Source organism: Lepisma saccharinum, chromosome 9 (genome assembly GCF_977018435.1).
Source record: "Lepisma saccharinum chromosome 9, izLepSacc3.1, whole genome shotgun sequence".
Classification (NCBI taxonomy): domain Eukaryota; kingdom Metazoa; phylum Arthropoda; class Insecta; order Zygentoma; family Lepismatidae; genus Lepisma; species Lepisma saccharinum.
This window is the reverse complement of record NC_139237.1, coordinates 73,318,582-73,341,892: the sequence shown is the minus strand read 5'-3', so window position 1 is coordinate 73,341,892 and position 23,311 is coordinate 73,318,582. Positions and strand designations below refer to the sequence as shown.

Here is a 23,311-nt window from a genome sequence, read left to right as displayed (position 1 = left end):
TATCTTCTTTTTGGAAAACTTTCCATGAGAAAAATATATAACCAAGCATCTTCTTTGCTCTTTTGCATGTTTCTCAAATGTGCTCATCAAATATGAGAGAGGAGTCTATTAATATTCCTAAGGCCTGTTTAAAATTAAAATAATTATAATAATAAAAATCATTAATTTCTCACACTAGTTTTCTTTCGGATAACCGCTGTTTTTTTTTAATCCATTAATTTTGCCTTTTGGAAAATGTTTTAACCATGGAAGTACATACACACAGATCCTAAAATGTATCGATTGGTACTCTATATGTTGACTCAAAAAACACAGTAAAGTGCTAATAATGCTCATCTGTGCAACGAAAAATACAGAGTAATGTATCAAAAGCCACTCTTATCACCTACTGTGTCTGTTTGTTGCACTAAAAATGCATCAATTCAGAAAATCATTTTGTGTATTCGGAACTTTTCGTGTGACGTCGGTGGACGTAACCTACAACACACCAGTGGCGTATGCTGGTTTTAACTAGTGGGTAATCTCAGACACTTGATTCATCCACCCACTCCTGAAGTCTCCCTGCAAATTACCTCAACATTCATACAGGATTTACGAATGTATGTGTGAAAAATGTTACCTTATTGTTGCGACCACTGTGGAATAATTGTTGTGATTGCACTTGCAGTTAATCTACGTTTAGAATTTCAAACAATAAAACAAGATAATATAATAAATCTATAAGAAAAAACCTGTAACAAAGAATATGAAAGGAATTCGGTAGTGAAATAAAAAAAAACCATATTAATTGAAGTGTAAAATTCAAGTTACCCCAGTACCCAGTTCTGATTCCTGATTTTTGTTTTTATACACGGAAGTTTGAGTTCAAGACCTGTGGTACAAGAGATTCTACTGGCCTACCTACATTAACTATTTGCAATTTCTCCGGAAAAGATCCAGTTCCAAATATTTTCACACGAAAATATTATATTATATCCATTGCCTTTAACTTTAAACACAGCACTAGCACGAATACTAAACCACTAACAGCTAAACAAATATTAAATTCTCGAATCGCTACAACACGCATTCAATTCCCTGCGCCAATCTTCTATTGTGGTTCCTTACTGCTTGACACAGACTTCATATTCCCTGCGATGCGCGAGGTTCTATAAGTTGGAATCATTGCGTTTTTGTTTATATATTTTACATTCAAACATCTTTTATCATTATGTTCATTATTAATCTAGAGAGGGGGAGAAGCAACTTAAATTACCTAATATGTGTGTACGTATATATATAATTTATTTCTGATAGCTTTCCCTTTTAAAAATTATTCATTTCTGTGAAAGAAATACTCTCACTGGTTTTGAAGGCTACAAAGAAAGTAATCACGCATTTTAAAATACAAAAATGAATAAAAGTAAGCATATAAATAGTTTAATTACTTCATTAATCGATTTATTAAATTGTTATTTGACGTCGCTTTTCTGCCACTTTTGGCTAATCACTACAAGTGATGATATGGAATTGATGAAGGGACATTTACAAAGAGCACCCATGCCCAGCCCGGTATTCGAACCCTGGAGCTCTGACGTCGTAGGGAGCTGTGGCAACCACTCCGCCACAGAGGTCGGTGTAATTTCTTGAATTCTAACTAACTAACTAACTAACTAACTAACTAACTCCCTAGCCTTCTGGAACCCGAAGGTTCATGGCTGCAGCAACACAGGCCTTCCATCTTTCCCTATCTTGAGCAAGTTTTATATACTCTTTTCCATCCCCACCGATTTCCCTTAGGTCCATCTCAACGTTGTCCCTCCATCTTCGTCTTGGCCTTCCTACAGGCCTCTTACCATCAGGTTTCCCAACAAGAATCCTGTAAACTCCTCTTTCCTCTCCCATTCGTGCCACATGGTCTGCCCACCTAAGTCTTCTTGATTTAATTATTATAATAATATCTGGACATGAATATAAATTATGTAGTTCTAAATTATGTAACCTTCTCCACTCACCTGTCTCCTCATCCCTTTTAGGTCCAAAGATTTTCCTAAGGATCTTATTTTCAAATACTCTCAATTTATGTTCTTCTTTCAATGTAAGGGACCAAGTTTCACATCCATATAATACTACAGGCAAAATTACTGTTTTGTATATTTTAACTTTTAGTTTCTTAGATATTAAACGAGAAGACAAAAGTTTATGAAGAGAGAAGTAACATGCATTTCCTGAATTAAGCCTATTTTTATTTCCTCTTTAATATAATTTTCATTTGTTAATATTACTCCTAAGTATTTGAATTTGGAAACTGGTTCAAACGAGTTGTTATCAATAATTAGATTTTGATTATTACTTAACACTTGGTTTCGGCCTGTAAGCATATATTTAGTTTTCTCTTTGTTAACTTCCAAACCTATCTCTTTAGCAGTTTTGAAAAATATTTTAGCATTATTCTTAATTGTATTCACATCATCCCCCAGTAAGTCTACATCATCTGCATATGCTAACAACTGAGTCACACCATTTAATTTCAGTCCTTCTTTAGTTTCTCTTACCTTCCTAACAGCATATTCTAAGGCAAAATTAAAGAGCAATGGAGATAATGCATCTCCTTGATTTAACCCATCATGAATTGTAAATTTGTCAGAGATATTAATACCCACACGAATTTTACTTTCTGTTTCACTGGTGCATATTTTTATCATACTAACAAGCTTCTTAGGTATTCCAAACTCTACTAATATATTATATAATTTATCTCTTTTGACCGAATCATATGCTTTTTTGAAATCAATGAATAGCTGATGGACATTTTGATTATATTCCCACTTTTTTCAAGTGTCTGTCTGATGTGAAAAATTTGATCTGTAGTTGATCTGTTACGTTTAAATCCACATTGATAATCACCTATAATTTCATTAGCATATGGGGTTAGTCTTGAATTTCTAGTTAAATTTTAATTTATTTAATTACCGTCATCTTCAATATTAAAGCTTTTTTTTTTTTCCTATGACAATATCTGTTGAAATAGCAGATATCAGGAAGACAGAAGCAAATGTAAAATGAGAATTAACATAGAATTGGTTCGCAAATGTTGTTCACATTTCCCTGTTTCTCGCGCACTTTCAGATGTATTTTCTCTACTTTTCTTTTCAGTACGTAATTTGCGAACCCAGAATTATGTTTCCTGAGAAATTTCCCTGTCGTAAACAACACAGCTCCTACGATACAAAGGCCACAGGGGAAGAATGGCAGAAGAGGGTGCCAGCCGAGGGAACGGCAAAGGCTCTGGGGTGGAGAGTGCGACCGATGGACTCTCTCCAGAAGCAGCTTACTCTTGCCACGGAATAACCGCGCCTGAGAAGCAGTGTTTCCTTCCCCTCCCGTCAAGGGATTTAAAGGGAGCCGGTGGAATCTCACCCTGACGTCACCAGATTCCACCAGCTGGAGGAAGTGGCTGAAAGCCTCTCGGACATTCAGCGGCAAACGTTTGAAAAACATTCGCGCGCTGGAAGTAAAGAAATATGCGAATCAAAGATTGGTTCGGAAGGATATTGCGAAGAAATAAAAAACAACTTTTTTAAAAATTATAGTCGGGTCATCTCCGATTACCTAGGTGACCCAGAGTATACGCCGCTGCAACACACGAAGATTGCCGAACACAAAACATTGCTCCATAAACATTTCAGAGGAACCGAAATTACACGTTCAACTGAGCGATTTATTTTGCGTCGCTTATCTGCCACTTTTGGATAATCGCCACGATGAGGATGTAGAAATTGATGATGGGACACTCGAAAAGATCACCAATACCCAGGTAAGGTAATACATTCGAACGCGGGACCCCTGCCGTCGTAGCGCACTGTGCTAACCACTTCACCACAGAGGTCGGCTACGTTTAACTATGTCAAATGATGCTCCAGAAGTGTGTTACCCTTGATTTGACGAATTTCGAGTCCTTCGTGAAAAATATTTAAACTCCTTGAATATTTACTCGATATACAGGGTGGGCACAAAGTCGCTTCCCCAATAAATGAAGAAATACTTGTTTTGGGGAAAGCGACTTTGTGCTCATCTTGTATAAAAAAATGAACTTCTAATAAGGTTTCAATGTGTGCAGTGGCGTGCCCAAGGGGAGTTTGTGGGGGTTATAACCCCCCTTTTGGTCCAGTATTTTAAGAAAAAGTCAAAGGCAGGAAAATATGGCAAAATGAGGGCTGACTACTTAAAAAAGGAGCACATAACCCCTCCCTTTCGAAAATCCTCTGCACGCCACTGAATGTGTGAATAACAAAACAAGAACTGCTTCCCTGATGGCATAGTGGTACCTCGTCGCCTTGTAATCAAGAGGTCTCGGGTTCGATGTCTGGTGAAAGCACACGGTGGTTTGATTTCTACTTGAAACTGTTTGATCCAGTCCCGATTATCCTCTTTGTGCATAAAATGGACTTAAAACTGAAATAATTAGTACACATGAAGTAGGGCTATACATCGCGATTGTTCACTGTAAATGCAGATTCCATCTACACGTTTAACATCGAATTAATCTTGCTTTAAAGTCAAAGATGTTTAACTTTGCTGCAAAATTCTGCTGTTTATTCCAGGTGCAATTCATAAAGTTGGGCTCAGATATGATGTCAGCTGAAAGACCTTTTATTTAAAAAAAAAAATAATAAATTGTATCATTATTTAAGTTTGCGCACCCAAGAGAAGTTATCGACTTCCATCTCGGAATGGTTATCACAGCGACGTTGGGGGTTCCGGGTTCGAATCTCGACCTGGGCATGGATACCTTTGTGACTGCACCTTCACCAATTTCATATTATTATTCATTCTTATCTTCGCGGTTAACCAAAATTCGAAGAGAAGCGACGTAAAATAACCTAATTCAATCAATCAATCAACCCAAACATTTTTTTGTGCATTTGGGAATTTTCGTGGGACGTACAAGTCGAGCAGAATTAACTTGAGACAAATGGCTGCCGGCGCCGCTGCAGGAGTACCAACCTACAGCGAACGCTTGACTCTCACGCGAATCACGGGCAATCAGCTGACAACGGGAGATGTGAGATTTGATTGTGTAACGGAAATATCACTGTATTAAGAGGACATGCTAAGAAAATTATAAGCATTGTAAGTATTCTATCTTACACAATAAATGGATAAACAGTTTATTCTTTACCTCATGTGCGGAGTGTGAGCTTTTGCTTTGGGGGGCCAGACTCTGGGAGAAGCATATGATGTACCTGAGGGTTATTGAATATCCCCTAGTTTATAAGGGGTTCGGAGGCCTTGCCCCGGAAATTAAAAAGAAACGACAACTTAAAAACACTTACTTTTAGGCCGTTTAGATTTGAAAATGTTAAATTTCCTTGCTTAAGTAAACAAATAGCAGTTATAAGAGAAGCAAAACAGTACGATTATTGCATTTTGCATTTCATTAATTTTTTATTGATACAATACTCGTATTACTTTAAAAAGGTAACGGTACAATAGTAAGCTTCAGAAATTTTAGAAAAATTAAATTGAAAAGTTCTTTTGATGCCCCAGCAGTAACTGTTGACTCAACACAATTTCATTTTACGTTTTTCGTTTCTCAAACTGTACACATCAATCAAACCGTCTAAGACCCGCTATTGCGGCGCAATTACCGCACATGCCATCATGCCGAATGTCAAGATTTGCGGTATGGCTTCAGAACAAAAATGTAGTAACTGAACTTAATCATGTGTTATTTTTTTAGTCTTTTTTTAAAGTTGGGGTGGCAGGCCCACCCTGGCCCCTCCAGAACTCCGCCTATGCTTTACCTTTAATCCATAATTTGAAAACTTGCTTCACCAGTCACTGCACAGTCCTTTCAACAGTTGGTAACATTTCGCGCGCCCGAACATTAGAGTTTCCGTTGGCCCGTTACAGCGGGAAGTCTCCCGCTCTAGCCAATTCGAGCGCAGTTGCATCACTCACAGAGGGGCCATTTCTCTCAAGTTAATTCTGCCGGACTGGGTGGACGTAACCTACAACACACAAAATATTGCTCCAAACCAACTTCACCTTTCCACTTTGTCCGTTATGCGCATTTGTTTTAAGAACGCATTGGAAATTCTAGAGGTACCAGTGTATTTAGAAACTGACTTATCAAGATCGTACTAAATTAATTTTCAATTTGCCTACAATGCGTTCTGATGTACGATAACCGTGGCAACTATATTCTCCTACAGGACCTGATTGAAGAATGACTTGCGAAATAAACAGTTCCAAATGCTCTCTTTATAGAAATTAACTTACAAGTGGAGTAAGAGGTAGCTGCTGTTGTTATTTCATCGAGGAAAGTATCTTGGGCATCTTGCCACTTGAGGCAAAGTGATGCGGTCGTTAATGCACTCGTAGAAAGCGAGGGTGAGTGAACAATTGAGATTTAGCTTAGCTTTAACAGATGATTCATCTGCTTTCGCCATTTGTATCAGGTTACAGAGTTAGCTTTCACTGTATAGCTCACCAGGATTTTTTTATGTCGTTTATAAAATAATTATTAAATATTATTTATAATAATAACCTTGACAAATCGCCTCCACAAATGACTGAGACTGTTAATGCGTGGAGTGTGACGGATAAGGGTTTGGTTTGGTTTGAATTGCTGTTTTAAGTCCAGTTTATGCACAGTAAGGCTAATCGGGACTGGACCTACAGTTTAAAGTGGGATCCGAACCACTTGTGACGGATAAGGGAATCCGGTTCCTGAGTATAGTCTGGTGTTGACATTGGCGTACCCAGAATTTTCGAAAGGGGGGGTTATAATTATATTAATTATTTACTTTATTTTATTATAATCTTTTTAATTGGAAGTTAAGTGTTAAGTATACTTTTCTTAGCAGTCGACCATTTTTCCGTCTTTTCCTGCCTTTAACGTTACTTTTTTAAAGAAATACTGAGCCAGAGGAAGGAGTTATAACGCCCCCTTGGGCACGCCACTGGTTGCTGAAACAACATTGAGTTTTGCACATTAGTAACGTCGTCGGAAAAATACGTTAAGTTGCGAGTTAAGAGTTGTAGAACACTTCACAAGAACAACAAAGCAAGCGATAATAAACAATACAAACTAAATACGGATATGAAACCTAAAGCGTTATTTCGTTCATATTTTATGACTATATATGAGACGTTCAATGTGTATTTCATCGAAAAAACACAGTCGATTATTATTATTTATTCTTTGCAGTAAAGTTGAACTTATATTTGCGTGATTCATTTTGCATATTTTAATGTTTTATATGCTAATATCATTTAATCAAAATGTAAGTTATGAAAAATACAGTAATAGAATCAGAAAATGCAGTAGTCTACATCACGGACTTCGCCAGAAAGTTTGGTAAATTTTGATAAAATTTGAACAGTAGAAATAATATGAACAGCAATTAATATTGTTGTTGTTTTGATTATTATTATTATTATACAATTATAAACTAAAACATAATGCATTCTTTCCAAATTTACCATTATTATTATTATTATCATTATTATATTATATCTATCCTTGGGGAGACTTTTCCACTAGATTCAACGAATGAATGAATATCCAGCACAACTTTATTATTTTCTACATTTCATAAAGTTAATGTACTGAAACGTACGGTTATTCTATTTTGTTATTAACTTTTACACAGCTCGTTCAATAAGAAGAAGTATACCTATATTGTGCGACTTTCCACATAAAATATAATTTCGAACTTCTGTTTGTAATTCTCTAACTAATTTATATAGACGAGTAACTATATAAAGCAATATCTACTACAATAAACTTGATTTCACATGTCATCATTATTTTCGTTAGTATTAGTGTGCGGAATGGGATGTTGACCTAAAACAAGGGACATGCAAGTGTCCCATCGAACCCTCCTAGCACAGAGCAATATATATATATATTTTTTTTTTCTAAATGCATATTTGGTTTTAGCTTTTCAGCTATGCACCAGTTACATTTGTTTTACATTTCATAATTTTACAATTTCTTAATTTTATAATACAATATTTTCTCTTACAATATAGTTGGTAAGTACATATATGATTTTCATTTCATTTCAAAGTGCACTATACTCGACAACAATGTCTGCTACTAAACATCTAATACTGTACAAAGCCGTTAGAACATAACAATAAGAGTTACTATGTATAAGGCTAAATAAGTATAAATATACCGTGCCTTATTTACCGGATGATATACACATCGCACCCTTAGATCCCAAGACCTGCAACCTGTGTTTGATGTTTAAATACAAAATTTCGTGTCATTTCCTCTAGAAATTTCAGTGTGCCAAATCGTAAGGTAACTTCGTTCCTCTGTCAGAAATCTAATTACTCGCACAAAGGCATTCTATTCAGCGCAACACTCAAGGAAGGAGCAACAGTGTCAATCGATTACCGTATATCACACCCTCATAGCTCTACTGGTTCACGTTTTAAAACTTGTAATCGCCATAAATTGAGAGAAAACGTTAGCTAGTAGCTACTTTTCTCTGGTGACGAGGATGGATAAAATACATATCACACGAATTGGAATCCTGGTCTATTGAAATCGTAAACAACAGAGAAAAAAGAAGCACAAATATAGGGAATATGAGCTGAACACTGACTTCACGTCACAGAAATGTTGTTTTGTACTACCCTGCCTTTTTAACAAAAGAGGCCTAGGCTAATGCAATTATTTCGCTATTTTTCACCTATAATGGTACTCTAATTTTTTACAGCTGAACCGCCTTTCCCCTCTTTAGAAACTTTCAGAGTGCGTCTATGGAAGCAATTATACATCAAAAAATTCTTGAAGACCATATCAATGTCATCAGTGGCGTACGCAAGGGGGGTGTTACGGGGTTTAAACCCCCCCTTGAGCTTGTGGAAAAAAATAAATGGCCAATTTTTCAGTCAAACATCTGGGACAATAATATTACTATTACTACTTCTACTACTACTACTACTAATAATAATAATAATAAAATTTGAATTATTATTTCCATGCAGCATGGAGAAAAGCAGAGCATTCTAAACACATGCGTCTTTCAGAGTGATGCCTTGAAAATAAACACGAGTTTATGAGGTTAGGTTAGGGTAACTATGATTTAAAAGAGAAAAAAGTTGTTTTGTATCTCAGTTGCAACCATGTTCAACACACTGGCGTACGCAGGATGTGAATTATCGGGGACATTTATGCGGGAAAAAAACCGGGAAAATTCTACCAATTTCGGGAATCGAATCCGGATCTCCCGCGTGATTGTCACTTGTCAGACGCTCTACCGACCAGATCACCGCAGCTCCTTGGATGAGTTCCATACTTTGATTATTTCAATTTATTTTAATATATTTTCTTGTATTTATGGATCTTCTTCACCCTTGAAATGTCTCACCTCGTTGACCAGACAATTATTTCGTAACAAAGAAACAAAAAAAAATGCTCCCAGGATTTGATAAAAATCGAATGACTAGAAAGTAATTTCGTTCTATTGCTTTCATAAATACTATATTTATGTAGATCTCTACTACTTAATAGTAGTAGTAGTGGTATTAGTAGCATTATTAGTATTAATTCAGCTAATTAATTAATTATAAGTATTATTAATTAATTGTGATTATTATTTAATTAAAGTATAATAAAACAATGGTATGTGAATTTGGAAAAAGTTTTAGAAATAACACCCCCCTTGATGAAATTCTGCGTACGCTACTGAATGTCATTACATTTCCACCCCATTCACAAAACTCCAGGTGCAATTTTTAACTGTAAATATCAAGTCGCGCAGTGACAGTAAATTAGTAAGGTTTTTCAGGACAGCTGACCATGCTACCTGCTTTCCTTCATTTGACAAGGAAGCTTCCCCGATTTTTCTGCAAACCGCAAAAGTCATATGCACAAACTAATTTCCACGACTTACCTGGTGCCGGTGTGAGATAAATTATCGTAGTCACAACTGACAATAAACAGGTAAAAATCGCTGTCCGCAGGAGCAAAAAATACACAGACCACATACTGAAATCCGCACTGTTGTTTTCCTGGTAAGAAATGAAGCAATAATAAACATCAATTGCTCACATAAGGCACTGGAGTAGATTTGAGAGATTACGTTAACATTACGAAGTGCGATACGTACAAATGATAGGCCTCGGTTTGTTTTCTGCTAGTTCACCTGGTTGCCGCTGTGGCGCTTCCTTACGACTCTCGTAACTTTAGAAAGAGGGCAGGTACGTACGTTTAAACGAAACAAGGCTAAATGGTTTGTCACAACGTCCTACTTGTCCATTTTCCACTTACGCTTCTGAAGATTGTAGCGCAGATTATTCTTCTCTACTCTATCTATGTTTGTTTTTGTTTTCTGAAGACAGTTAAAAAACAATATTGGATAATGACACTAAAGTGTATGAGGAACCTCAAACACTGGGTTCCTCAGTCAAAACTAAGAAACAGACAAAATGTAAATATACAGGGTGCAGCATGAAAATGTAGTGCTTTTTCATTCTCTATGACATTGTGGTCACCTGATACAAAAACATTTTCTCCTGAGAGTTAATTAGTATTTTTATTTTCTTTAAAAAAACCACATTTTTTAAATGACGCCCCTTGCTGGAAATTTCTACTGTTTACAGCAGATAAATTCTACTGAAGTCAAAATTGCCCTCTTTAAAATGACAAAACCATTTTATTGCCCTGCTTTCCCCATTGCAATGACATTCTTCCCGTACATAGCACAAATGTTTCGAGCCATCTCAATTTCCTTTGCTTCTCTGTTAAACTCAAAATACTATGTCGGAAATATTAGTTTTTTCCCCCCCACTTAACACTTATGGTTCTTCAGCCAACAAATAACATTGTCTTCATTCAAATCTGGAAAATACCATGCTAATTCACGAGCGCACCACTCCAATTGAACATTAAAGGATAAACTCCTAGCACTGCAGTGTTGCCAGTGACGTGCACTGAGGAGTAGCTAGTCTAGCAGAGATAGATCAATCAATCTCACGTCTCTAATTATTTTCAAATCACAATATTTATTGTCTTGAAGTCACAGTTCAACACTTTTTCCACGCTCTTCTCGTCCCTCGATGTCATCAGCGGGCAAGCCTGGATACTCTAGCTGGCTTTTCCTCCGCCTGACCAATTTCAGGTATAGACAGCCGCCCGAAGGGAAAGGGAAGATTTCTGCCTCTAACTCCCTTGCCCCCTCGCCCCTGCTCCAATGGTTGAAAGCCCGTGCTTTCAGGTCTTCCAGTCTATCCTCCTATAGGAGAGATAAGGGATTGGTTTCTCTTTGATTTCTTTGTAAATTCTCTAAACAACTTAGGGGAAAATTTTCTGCAGTAATTATGTTCTCTGTATTTACACCACAACCATTTACACGTTGTGCAGTGGGATCCATCAGTATTACCTTGCAAATTGTCCATGACTATTTTCATTAATTTTTCTCTTACATCCTGTGTGTTTTTAAGCGATGGATTTTTATGTATGCTGGTGCAGAAGTTGTCAACAGCTTGTTTTGAGTTTTCTTTTAATTCTTGAAGCTCTTATTGGGTCAAATAAAGTGCACGAACATGGTGATGAACAATTTTCACGGTAATACTAATGGATCCCACTGTACAATATATATGTATGTATAATATGGATGTAGTTCTATTATTTTGTATTATGTGCAGACAAAAATTGTATGGTCTCTTCTTTTTCTTATATGGAACATAATAATTAAATAACAAATATTGCTCACGCTCTCTCTCGCTCTCGTTTTAGTATTGTTTTATTTAAATATAATAATATTTTGGACTCCAATAAAAAAAAACTGGGTAAGCTAAACAGTCATAAATACGGATGCATTAATTTTGGCAAGAGGACGCACGTTCTAATTGTTGTTGTTGGTTTGGTTTATTTTACTTCGCTTTTCTGCCAATTTTGGTTATCGCGAAAATGAGGATGAGTGATGATATGATGAAATTGATGAAGGGACCTCACAAAGAACAATTCAGGCTGGGATTCGAACCCGTGACAAGCGCAGATTCTTGTTCCTATGTGTTGTACTCTGCAGGGAATAATGAAATAATTTGGAATGAAAAATGTATCTCAGAACTCAAAAAGCCAAATGAATATGGTTGAAGAAACTACAAAAAAGTGTGTTTTGCTACCTGTTTATCCCCTCTAATATATTTAATTTTTGCCACCTTCCATCACCTTTACTAGCTGTATAGATTTAATCGCGATAAGTAGCTAATGAACTTATGGAAGTCACAAGGGACAATCATAAGCACATAACTCTAGACTCCTGATTTCACAGTGCCCTGCAGATGAACTGGGAGGAAATTATTTGTATTTTCTTTTTCCTTTCTTTAGCGTTGATCTTCCATCACTTACCTAACTTCTGCCATGACGATGAACGTTGATTAAATTAAACGGGTGAAGAGTATGGTTACAAAGGAACATTCATGCACAGGCCAGGGCTCGAGCCCGGATCCTTCAGTAACGAGATCGTGGGATGGAGAAATTAGGGGAAACAATCAATGCAATTTTAGTGAAAATAACGTGAATCGCATATAAATATGGTGTTTCAAAAATCCAATTGAAATTTACCTCTGAGGAAAAATGCAGTTTGCTTTACCAATACCCACGTATCAGAATAGTTAGAGCATTCCACTCATCTTTGTTGACGCTTTGTAATCAAGGGGTCCCGTGTTCGATACCCGGTAGAGGCACAAGTGGTTTGGATCCCACTTTAAACTGTATGTCCAGTCCCGATTAGCTTTTATGACATCAGGAGTTCCGGGTTCGAACCCAGACCTCAGAATGGGTGCTATTTGTGTTTGTCTCTTCATTAATTGTATTGTATCATCTTTGCGATTAATCAAATGTGTTAGCGACGCTAAGTAGCATAAATCAAATCAAATCATTGATTGATTGTTTGATTTGGTTTGTTTTACTTCGCTTTCCCTCCACTTTTGACAAATCGTGAAGATGATAGGATAAAATTGATGAAGGGACAAACACAAATAACACCCATGCCCAGGTTGGGGTTCGAACCCGCGATCTCTGACTTATTGTCAAATCAACATGTTTTGGATTTTTGAAAGGGTGTGGGATTAACATGTACTTTTTTTCAGTAGTCCTTCCTCATTTTGTAATCTTTTCCTTTCATTGACATTCTATTTTTAGGAATACTGGGGCTTAAAGGGGGGAGGGGATTATGACCCACACCAAACTCCCTTGGGCACCCCACCTACCCCAAGTGTCGACATCACCACACGTCACTGAGTGTTGTCATACACAACACAAACTCTATGGAGTCATACATCTATAAATAAATCTGCATTTATTTTTTGTAAAAAACTAGTTATTTTAATGCTTCTGTTTTTACATTCTGAAAATCTACATGTAAATGCATGTAAAATGCATTTGTACACAAAAATATATATATCAGACACTAACATACAAAAGTTCTTTACATTTTACATATAATGTCCATATCTTAATAATGGCACAATATCTGAACATGTTGTGTTTCTGAATAAATAATACTATTCGTTATGAAACATAATACTTTATATTAAACATTTAGGCCTACATGCCTTTTCGTACTGCTTCTCTCTTACTTTCTACATGAAAAAAATACATTTGGTGTACAAATTATAGAAGTGTCTACATAAGCATACAGTAAATTGTGTTTTACTTAACTGGGACTCTTATGTATTTCTGTCTGTGGCTTACTTAGAAAATAAAATGACTGAAATTTCATGTACCAAAACTCTTGGGTATAGTACGTGGGTGTAAGTTTGTATTTAGGATTGAAAGGGTAAATTTAGAGCCAAAATAATCATAAATTGGGCCTTGTGAAAAATTTCAGGGTGTGTTAGGGTGTGGAGAAAGTGATATATTTGTTGAATATTTGGATCATGCATGTTATTTCATGTAATGACTAAATTAGAAGCAGATAGTGGCAAGGTATAGAGAGGAGTGAACATGTTCCAGCAGACTATGACTACACTTAAGAACTTTCTCACTTAGTGTCATACTTAGAGAAACCAAGGTCCTTTTCCAGGGATGGTTTTAGTGGTGGTCAACTTTTTAAAAATTGGGTCGGCTGAGACTTGTCTTATAATTTTATGCAATAATATGTCAAGTATTCTAGTTTTTGGACTTTTAACCACTGTTATTTTTTAAAAGAGATTTACCTACGTTTCGAAGTGGTTAAAAGTCCAAAAACTAGAATGAATAAATCACCACTGATTAGCTACAAAGAAGAATATGTCAAGTAGGTTGAGGATTTTCCCTAAAATGCCTTTTTTGTTCCTTGGTCAGAAAATGTAGGCTTTGATGTTTAAAAACCATTTCAGGCCACTTCTGAGAGGAATACATGAATTTTAGCGACTGTTTTTTGCCTATTTTTGTCATGAGTGCCTATTTTGCAGATAACTTTTTCAGTGGCTACTCTGGGGAAACTATAAAAATGTGTTCATGTTTACCAATTTTAGTATCTATTTTGTATTTTACAGTGCTTTTTTGCCTGCCTATTTTGAAAGTTTTTGTTCCCTCATCCTGGTTATAAGCTCTTATTCTCCTTTACTCCCCTAGTAATGATGCGACTGTGGATAGGGTAAATAATGAAGGACACTGAAAAATATCGTATTGGAGATCTAACAAATTATGAAATATTTTGATAACACTTGGTCAGTAATTAATTCTTTTGGTGTATAATTGTGGAATATTTTGTTTCTTAAGTGAAGGAAATCTATTTTGTAAAATAAAATATAATAACAGGCAAATTATTGGGTGAGTTCGAGCCCCATAGAAGTTGGAGCTACTGCACAGGGAAGAATTTTATGTTATACTTTAAAATAGTGTATTTTCCAAACTGTCCCATACTGTGGCCATGTGGTCTAAGGCATCAATTTTTTTCCTGGGGGAAGCTAACAACTTTTATCCAGAGATTTCGGCCAGTGTATGAGTCTGTTGGCCACCCACCATTGTGGGGAAATTGTGAGCTATGAATGAGTAGCATAACCCGATCATTGAAACCCACAACAGCTGGGGATTCGTCATGCTGACCACGCAAGTCACCCTCTAATATGGTTGGATAATCTCCCACCTTGGGTGAGTGAGTGAGTGAGTAGAATCAGGTGGGAGTGAGGCTGGCATTAAGTAGGTAGGCCCGGCCTCTCAATGGGCTGTTGCACCATGGGTTATTATTTATTATTATTATTTTCCAGGCTCCTGCATTGCCAAATTGTTTTGGTATGCTTTGGCCTCAAGTTTGATACCCAGTGGAAGCCCCCAAAATTTCTGTTAACCGAGCATCGTGAGACAATTGGGGAGCTACTTGAAAAGAAGTAGCTGTAGTCTCAAAACCCAGAAAACCGGCAGCAATTGACTCAATGCACTGACCAAGTGTCACCCAATGAAAGTTCTCTCTTTTCCTTGAACGAACACAAATTTAATAAAAATTAAGATGATTATACTACTCGTATTTATCCAAACAGGGTAAACAAAATAAAATGATAGCCATACAACACTATCATATACTCATACACTCAGTATTAAATTAATAATTACTGAACCCAAAATACAAGGCATATTCGTAAAGTAAGTACCGTTTGCAAATATTGCCGGTGTAGCGATGCAGTCACGACCGTGTGAATTCTTGCTGATGTCATTCATCCGTTAGTTAGCCACAGGCACACGTGGGAGCAGGTCATGCTTTTTCTTCATAGTTTCCTGAAGGTTTGAAATGTTCAAGAAAATCAATCGGCCCGCCGACTGTGAAGTCCGGTCTGTGATTTGTTTTCTCAATGCAAGAATGGTTGAATTCTTGCCTAGAGGACACACCACCAACAAAGATGCCTGCTGTGACACATTAATCTGGCTGCATCGTGCAATTCAAAACAAAAGACGCACAATGCTTAGCGAAGGCATTGTGTTGCTTCACGACAATCCTTGTCCGCATACGGTCCAACAAACTCAAAATGTCATCACGTCATTCGGCTGGGAACAATTTGTTCATCCGCCAACAGCTCTGACTTGGCACCAAGCGACTACCATCTCTGGAAGAAGAAGTTTCTTGCTGGTCAGCGTTTCGACGATGACGACGACGTCGAAGCAACAGTGCATGTATGGCTTTCATCACAGGCGGGAACATTCTATGATGATGGGATACAAAAACTAGTGCCACGCTACGATAAATGTTTGAACAATGATGGAAACTACGTAGAAAAGTAGTTTAAGGTGTGTAGAATGCAATGCAAATAAAAAAAGATACAAAACTATTTTACTTTATTTTTTACACCCTTTCAGTACTTACTTTCTGAATACGCCTTGTATTTTACTAATAATTGTAAATATTTGTGGTCAAATTTTTTAAAAAATGTGATATTGGAATACAATATAGTAATTTTAAAAAATGTGATATTGGAATACAATATAGTAAGCTACAAAATAATAAAACATACAAGCTCATTACAAAAAAAAAATATGTTCTTTGAAAATATTAAAATGTAGTCATTACCAAATGGAATTATATTCTCTTTCTCTTCTTTTGAAATTTGCAAAAGACCCACTAGATTTTTACAGTTTCATATTTCAGATATTTCTTTAAAAAGTCATTCTCTACGCAAGTTGAAATATGTACCACATGAAAATGTAGGCAAAATATTGGCAATTTACAACAGTCAAGCACAGACAAAGGTGCTAATTTAATTAGTTATTAACGATGAGGTGGCATGATACATGAAGCCTAATGATGCAATATTGCTACCAGTATTGAATTGTGCTAATGATTTTCATTAGCTGGACCTTGAGTCTATCTCAACAATGGCTTTATTGAAATTGTCTCATTTCAAAGAATCTTGCTTATATTCTAAATTAAGAACAATTAGATCTGTTTCTAGAATTTCTTCTAGATAACTGAAGAGAATTCTCATTTAGAATGCAATCATTGCTTGTAATAGAATATGGGATTACAGTGCCATAAAACTCTTACAAGTAATTAGAAAACAATGAATGTATTCTTCTGAATTACCTTACAGGGATTTTAAAGAAATCTAATTATTACTGATAATATGGCCGTGTATATATATATTGATAACAAATGAAGTTTCAGATATCAGTGTTAAAGAAAATTAGAATTTATTATTATTCAATTATGCAATAAAATATTTCTTTTTACACATTTAGGTTTGCATTAAGAGTTGAGAGTTTTATCTTTAAATTATTCACATTATGTCTACAAATTTTCACTGTTTGTCTATTGTTGGTTGTTCCCCATTGCAGCTTGCTCTAAAGGCATATGAGAGAATGTGGAGGTAGGGCTCTATATATTCACAATCTTGGACATTTGTGTAGAGCACCATTCTCTGACTGCCTTTAACTCCTAGATTTTCCCCAGGTACCCTTTTCTTAGAATCTGCTTGAAGCGCAGTCACTCCATGAAGGACTGGAAAAATTCCTTTCTGAAATCACCCAACCTGGGATTTGAACATGAGTCTCCCACATGGCTGTCCGATGCCTTGCTGACTAGCCCACCGTGGTTCTCATTTTATTGTATAGTTGGTATTTATAAGGAAACAAAAGCTGTGACAATCGCTGTACATATAATGAAATCATGATATGATGTAATTAAAAATCATTGTAATGAAATTTAATAAAGTATCCATTACATAATAAATAAAACTTTCAGAAACCAGTTTCAAACACGGTCTCTTATTTAGTTCACTATATAATTAAAGCAGACTAATGGAGGATAATTTGTTAAACATTCCCTTACATATGGCCATAGCTCATACTTTAGAATATTATAGTTCTTCAAAATGAGGCACATTTTCAAAAATGTCTTTGCCGGGATTGGCTTTTGGTCTTGGTATGTCTTAAGGGAGATTTCACACCTAAGTTCACTTTAAAATGGACCAATCAAATTAGGCTTATGCAGAGTGACACACTGCTATGGTGCAAGAGGTCGTAACTGATTGGTTCATTGTCAAGTCATACATGTCACTTCAGTGTGAAAGTGGGGTCTGTGTTTATACATCAATACAGTGGAATCCTGATTATAATTTCCTGGATTTTACATTTTCCTGCATTTTAAGTTTTCCAGTTTGGTCCCCTCAAAAATGCAAAATCAAGGTTTCACTGTGTATGCAGGGTTTCATACTGACTGAAGGTATCATGATTCTATGATAATATTGTAACAGACTATGTAATTTCTCCTTCCACATCGTACTAACCTAGGCATAGTGAAAGCAGCTAAAGACGACTTTCAGTAGCACATTTCTTGAACCAAGTAATTACTGAATTCATTATAGAGACTGTGGACCCAAAATTTTGGTGTTCTGTTTTGTTAAATCAGTATCACATCATAATTGAAAAATTATGATTGTAAGTAGAAAACGTGAGTACAGAAAATTGGGCAAAAGCACAGATGGAAGTCAAAGGAGAAGGTCAATATTTCCCTCAGTGACTACTTTGTTAAACATTCTTAATATTATATTGCTGCTTTGCAGTTTTATACTATAATACATGATGGTACAGTTATATATTATTTATGATAATTGAAAGTGCATTGGTGTGTATAAGTTTGGTAGCTTGCAACTAGCTACTACTTATTAATATCATGAACAGTGAGTAGAAAACTAAATATGTCTTATAAGTGCTTATGAAAAAGCAATTGACACATTGCATGAAGATTGTCTACATTATTGCCAAGCATCGTACCTTTCTTTTTATCGTATAAAGCTTCTGTCTGAATGTGCTAATATGACATGATTATCATATGTTTACATTATATTTGATGGCTGGAAGATTTGAACTTGCATTAAAATGTAACAAGAAGAAGCAATTAACTGTTCATGTAGTGGCATTTTTGCTAACGACATATATTCTGGAAATTACTCAAATAATAAATAAATTTTATTTTAAAATGAATTGGCAGTAGCGGTGGCAATACCAATTTTCGCCCCATCCCCCTCCCTGCATAAATGAAGAAGGTAATTTAGTTACTACATATCGATTTTTTTGCAAAATAATGTTAGTATTCTGTTAATTATTTATTGGTCAAAGACTTCGTTTCGTGATTAATGGAAACTTGTTTGATTGCAAGGTCAACGTTGTTTTGTATTAATTTTTTTCGTTGCACTCGCAGAAGAAGCAAGTAATTTCAGGGGCCACTTTAACTTAACCCTCATCAAGGAGTATGTGGAGCCTTGCCAGAACTAATGGTAGATAACAATAGATTAAAAAGATACAAAAGATTAATGAAACTGAATTTCCTTCAACAGTATAGTCTGATATTTGTATATAATTAGTAAGGTAATTTCATAAAAAGAAAAATATCGTTGAAAATTTAGAGTATATGTAACGTGTGTATACAAATTTAGCTTTAATTATGTAATTTCTTTTTTAAAAAAATGTACAAGTACTTACTGTAATAATCACGAAAAATATTCACCATCTGGAAGTAGCGTTCAACACTATAACTGAATTATCCAATAGAACAATAACATTGAAAGCTGCAAACTGAAGAGCCTGGCTTTGGCAGATTTTGCTTGGCATGGGTATTTATATATGAATATACTTGAATAAGTAAAGCTCAGAATAGACACACACAACATGAGTGTGCATGAACAAACTAAACTCACACACACACCAAATGATTTCAAGCAATTGCACTCTAATAGGTGAAGTGAAAATAGATAAATAAATAGCTACATATGATATCTACAAATTAATGAAATCCAAAAATAAATTGCATAAATTTACAGTACGACACATCAATAATTATTAATTGCAAGCTCTGATATAATAAATAGACTACTAACAATACGAAAAGTTTATATTTTAGTAACACTACTTTAGTGTTCAAATACCCATTTAGTTTACTAATTTTTTTAGAAAAATCTAGTATTGTTTGCAATACAGTTGGAAGAGAATTGAAAATAAATTAAGTTGCAAACATGGTTTCCCAAAACTAACAAAATATAATTTCAACTATAATGAAAATATAACTCTGTTTTTAGAGGAAAACTTAATAGAAGACTTCACAACCTTGCTCGGTGGATTTCATAATTTAAATTAACACTTATAAAATGTAGCATAACTGGCTTGATTTTAAACCATTACTATAAAAATAATACTTTTTTCCAGTAGCAACTATAGTCTGAAGTGAGAGCTTCCAGTTTTAATTTTGACTTCATAAATATTTAACCTTTGTGGTCCCGAGAAAACAACACGTCACATTTCCATAAAAAATGTACAATCAATTTTTTTACAGCATTTCTTACAATAAGTATACTATTACAACATATACAAGCTATATAGATGTTATCAGTTGATTAACATAGGAACTAAACAACTATCCTTTAAGGACTAACATGGCACATACAATATGCACAATAATTATATAAACATGTTCACAGACTTCCTGAAATTTTGCTGGTCTCTCTTCAACAGATGGCATTGCAACAATTGAATTTAGGGAAATCCCAGAATGTACATTCATGTATGTACTATTGAGCTTGAGAATGCTTGTGCAAATTGATGTAACTCTATGAGCACATATGCAGTATTTACAAGAGACTCATTACATGCTGAAATGCACAATAATTTTAATTGGTCATGTTCTTTTCTAGAATGCTTTTCTTGGAATGAGATGTTTGATTTTCAATAATTTGCAGATATCAGGAGAAGGTCTAATTTCCACTGATAACATCCGAGGTCAATTTAATTTGTAAAATGATGTGTTATATATATATTTTGTTGTTCTTAAATAACAAAGTTTATGTGTATGATAATACTTTTGAATTATTTACACAAATTTACATGTACCGGTAAATTATTAACATATGTCTTGAACATTTGTGAACTAATACAGTACTTGTGTCATTTTCCATCTCATTCAATTCTAACATATTTGGTGTTCAGAGAACTACATGCAAATTTGCTACTGGTTCATACAATACTGACTTTTATTCAATTAGGACAAAAACTACTTTACGTACATTGTTTGGACTACAGAATGTATAGTTTTCCTTGTCACTGGATGTAGTGTAAATCCTTCAGAAAAGATCGTATTCTTCACAACCATCCTCACAATGATGTTAATCCCAGTTAACTTTATTTTCGCAGCTTGGTTGCTTTCTGATTGGCCTTGCATATTCTCTCCTTGTTCAGTTCAACCTGGAATGGCACACACATCAATCAAATTGTTCTAAGTAAAGGAGTAAAGGTACTGTTTAAAGTTGGAGGGTAGATCGAAGGTTCTTTCTTTCATGCCCCTCACCAAATTACCTAGTTTTACTTGTTACGGCAGAGTGAGGTCACTAAAACATCCTTCCAGGCAGTTCTGTTCACAATACGTTTTTCTTTTTTTCCTCTTTTTTTTTTTTAAATCTTGGCTAGACAAGAGGGTTATACCCTTTGTAAGCAAAGTGGTGTGCAAAATACGAGGAGTCGTCAAACGAAAATCTTAAAAGTGTCATAAAATGTTTAATTTTATGCTATTGTGATGAGATTTGGTGCTGCTGTTGCTCGTACTTTACTTTCTCTCCAATAGGTGGTAGAAGAGTGTTGGTAACCAGTCCTCGTTGTAGGAGCAGTTTCAAGATGGCCACCCCACTAACAACATGCACAAGGAAGAACAGCGTTCTGTGATCAGATTTTTGACAAGTGAGGGTATTAAACCTATGGATATTCATCGTAGAATGAAGATGCAGTATCGTGAAGCTTGTGTGTCACAGCCATGGGCGTCCAGAAGGGGAGGGCAAGGGGGCCGTGCCCCCCCCCCCCCTGGAAAATGGAAGTCAACCAAAAATTATGTGTTTCACATATATAATTTCATTTTAGCCACAATAATGTGTTAATTATTGCATTAACACCATAAATTCAAATTTAAGCAATGTCTTTTTTAGGGAATTACACTCTTTTGGAAGAAAATGTGACTTGTTTGCCCCCCTGGAAAAAAAATACCTTCCTTGCCCCTCCCTGGAAAAAATTCTGTGGACGTCCATAGTCACAGCAACAGGTATATGAGTGGAGTAGGAGATTCAGAAGTGGTGTGACATCTGTTGCAGATGCTCCTCACCCAGGCCAAGCACGTCGAGTTGCGACGTCGGAGAATATAGAGGCTGTTGAGGCGATAACAGTAACTACAGTGCCCATCAAATCTCCTGCATATGGCCTTGAACGACTGAACAGCTCCAGTGAATCACAGACGTGCGGCGTTGCCATGCTCTCCTTGACAAGGAGTTTCGCTCAACCACCCTGTCTCTTTTCCGTGTAAGATTTCGGCATGGCACCGCTGCAGTGCGCTGCTATTGGCTATCTCCATATGCAGGAGATTTGACGCGCATTCTAGTGCTTCATATTGTGATCTCATGAAGAACCATCTGAAACCTGCAATAAGGTCAAAGTGACGCGTTCTGCTGTCGACACGTGTCATTTTGCAGCATGACAATGCTAAGCCACATACTGCCCGAATGACTGTTGGGACAATTAACGACTTGCATTTGAGTGCCTACCCCATCCTCCTTATTCCCCAGATTTGGCCCCAAGTGATTACCACTTGTTTGGTCCACTTAAAGAGGCCCTAGGTGGACAGAAGTTCCATTCTGATTACACAGCGAACCAAAATAATTTTCTTTCCGGGGCATACAAGCACTTTATAATCAATGGGAAACTTGCATTCAACATGGAGGGGATTATGTAGAAAAATGATAACCATTTGTTTCACTTCCACTGAATACATATATTTTTATATCACTTTTAAGGTTTTCACTTGACTCACCCTTGTAATTAGTACTGTGAAAACACAATTTTAGTTTTTCCAGGAGACAACGATGCAAAAACTTTATCTCTTATATCCCCACGCTCGATGTTGCTGATTCTGCAGTGAAGCCACACGACATGAGTATTTTCAGCCCGAAATGTGAAATTATGTACTACTATACAGTGGGGTGGCCAGAATTTTTGAAAGGGGGGTATTTTTAGTAGTCAGCTGAGATTTTGTCATCTCTTCCTGCCTTTGAGGGTTCTCTTTTTTGGGAATACTGTTCCAAAGGAGGGTTATTACCCCACCAACCCCCTCCTTGGAAACCAAGAATGATGGCATTACTAATTCAGAACTGACCATAGGGAGGGGCAACTTGGACACTTGCCTGAGGACTCCTGCTTCAGGGGGGCCTGTATCAGATTGAAATAATTGTTTTGTACGATTTATTGTAAGATTCTGTTCCAATTAAGCAACCCATCTGATTTTTCCTTACTTCGTGCCACTTCAAAATATCCAAAATTAACGATATCATATTATAAACAAAACATAAAAAATGTGCTCAA

General features: G+C 36.0%; 2 protein-coding genes across 3 annotated transcripts in view; both read right to left on the bottom strand.

The window, feature by feature from the left end:
* The window catches only part of LOC145992141 (multicopper oxidase 3-like), a 104,410-nt gene extending 94,322 nt beyond the window's left edge, over nt 1–10,088 (bottom strand). Inside the window, exon 1 of the mRNA XM_083128408.1 lies at nt 9,900–10,088. Coding sequence (XP_082984534.1) covers nt 9,900–9,993 — 94 coding nt within the window. The 5' untranslated portion in view covers nt 9,994–10,088. The remainder of the gene's footprint in view (nt 1–9,899) is intronic.
* Nucleotides 10,089–13,364: 3,276 nt separating this feature from the next.
* LOC145992140 (synaptosomal-associated protein 25-like) overlaps nt 13,365–23,311 on the bottom strand; it is a 55,561-nt gene continuing 45,614 nt past the window's right edge. For both annotated transcript variants that reach the window (XM_083128406.1, XM_083128405.1), the window contains one exon: nt 13,365–21,157. In XM_083128406.1, the coding sequence (XP_082984532.1) occupies nt 21,095–21,157 (63 nt within the window). In that variant the 3' untranslated portion in view covers nt 13,365–21,094. The remainder of the gene's footprint in view (nt 21,158–23,311) is intronic.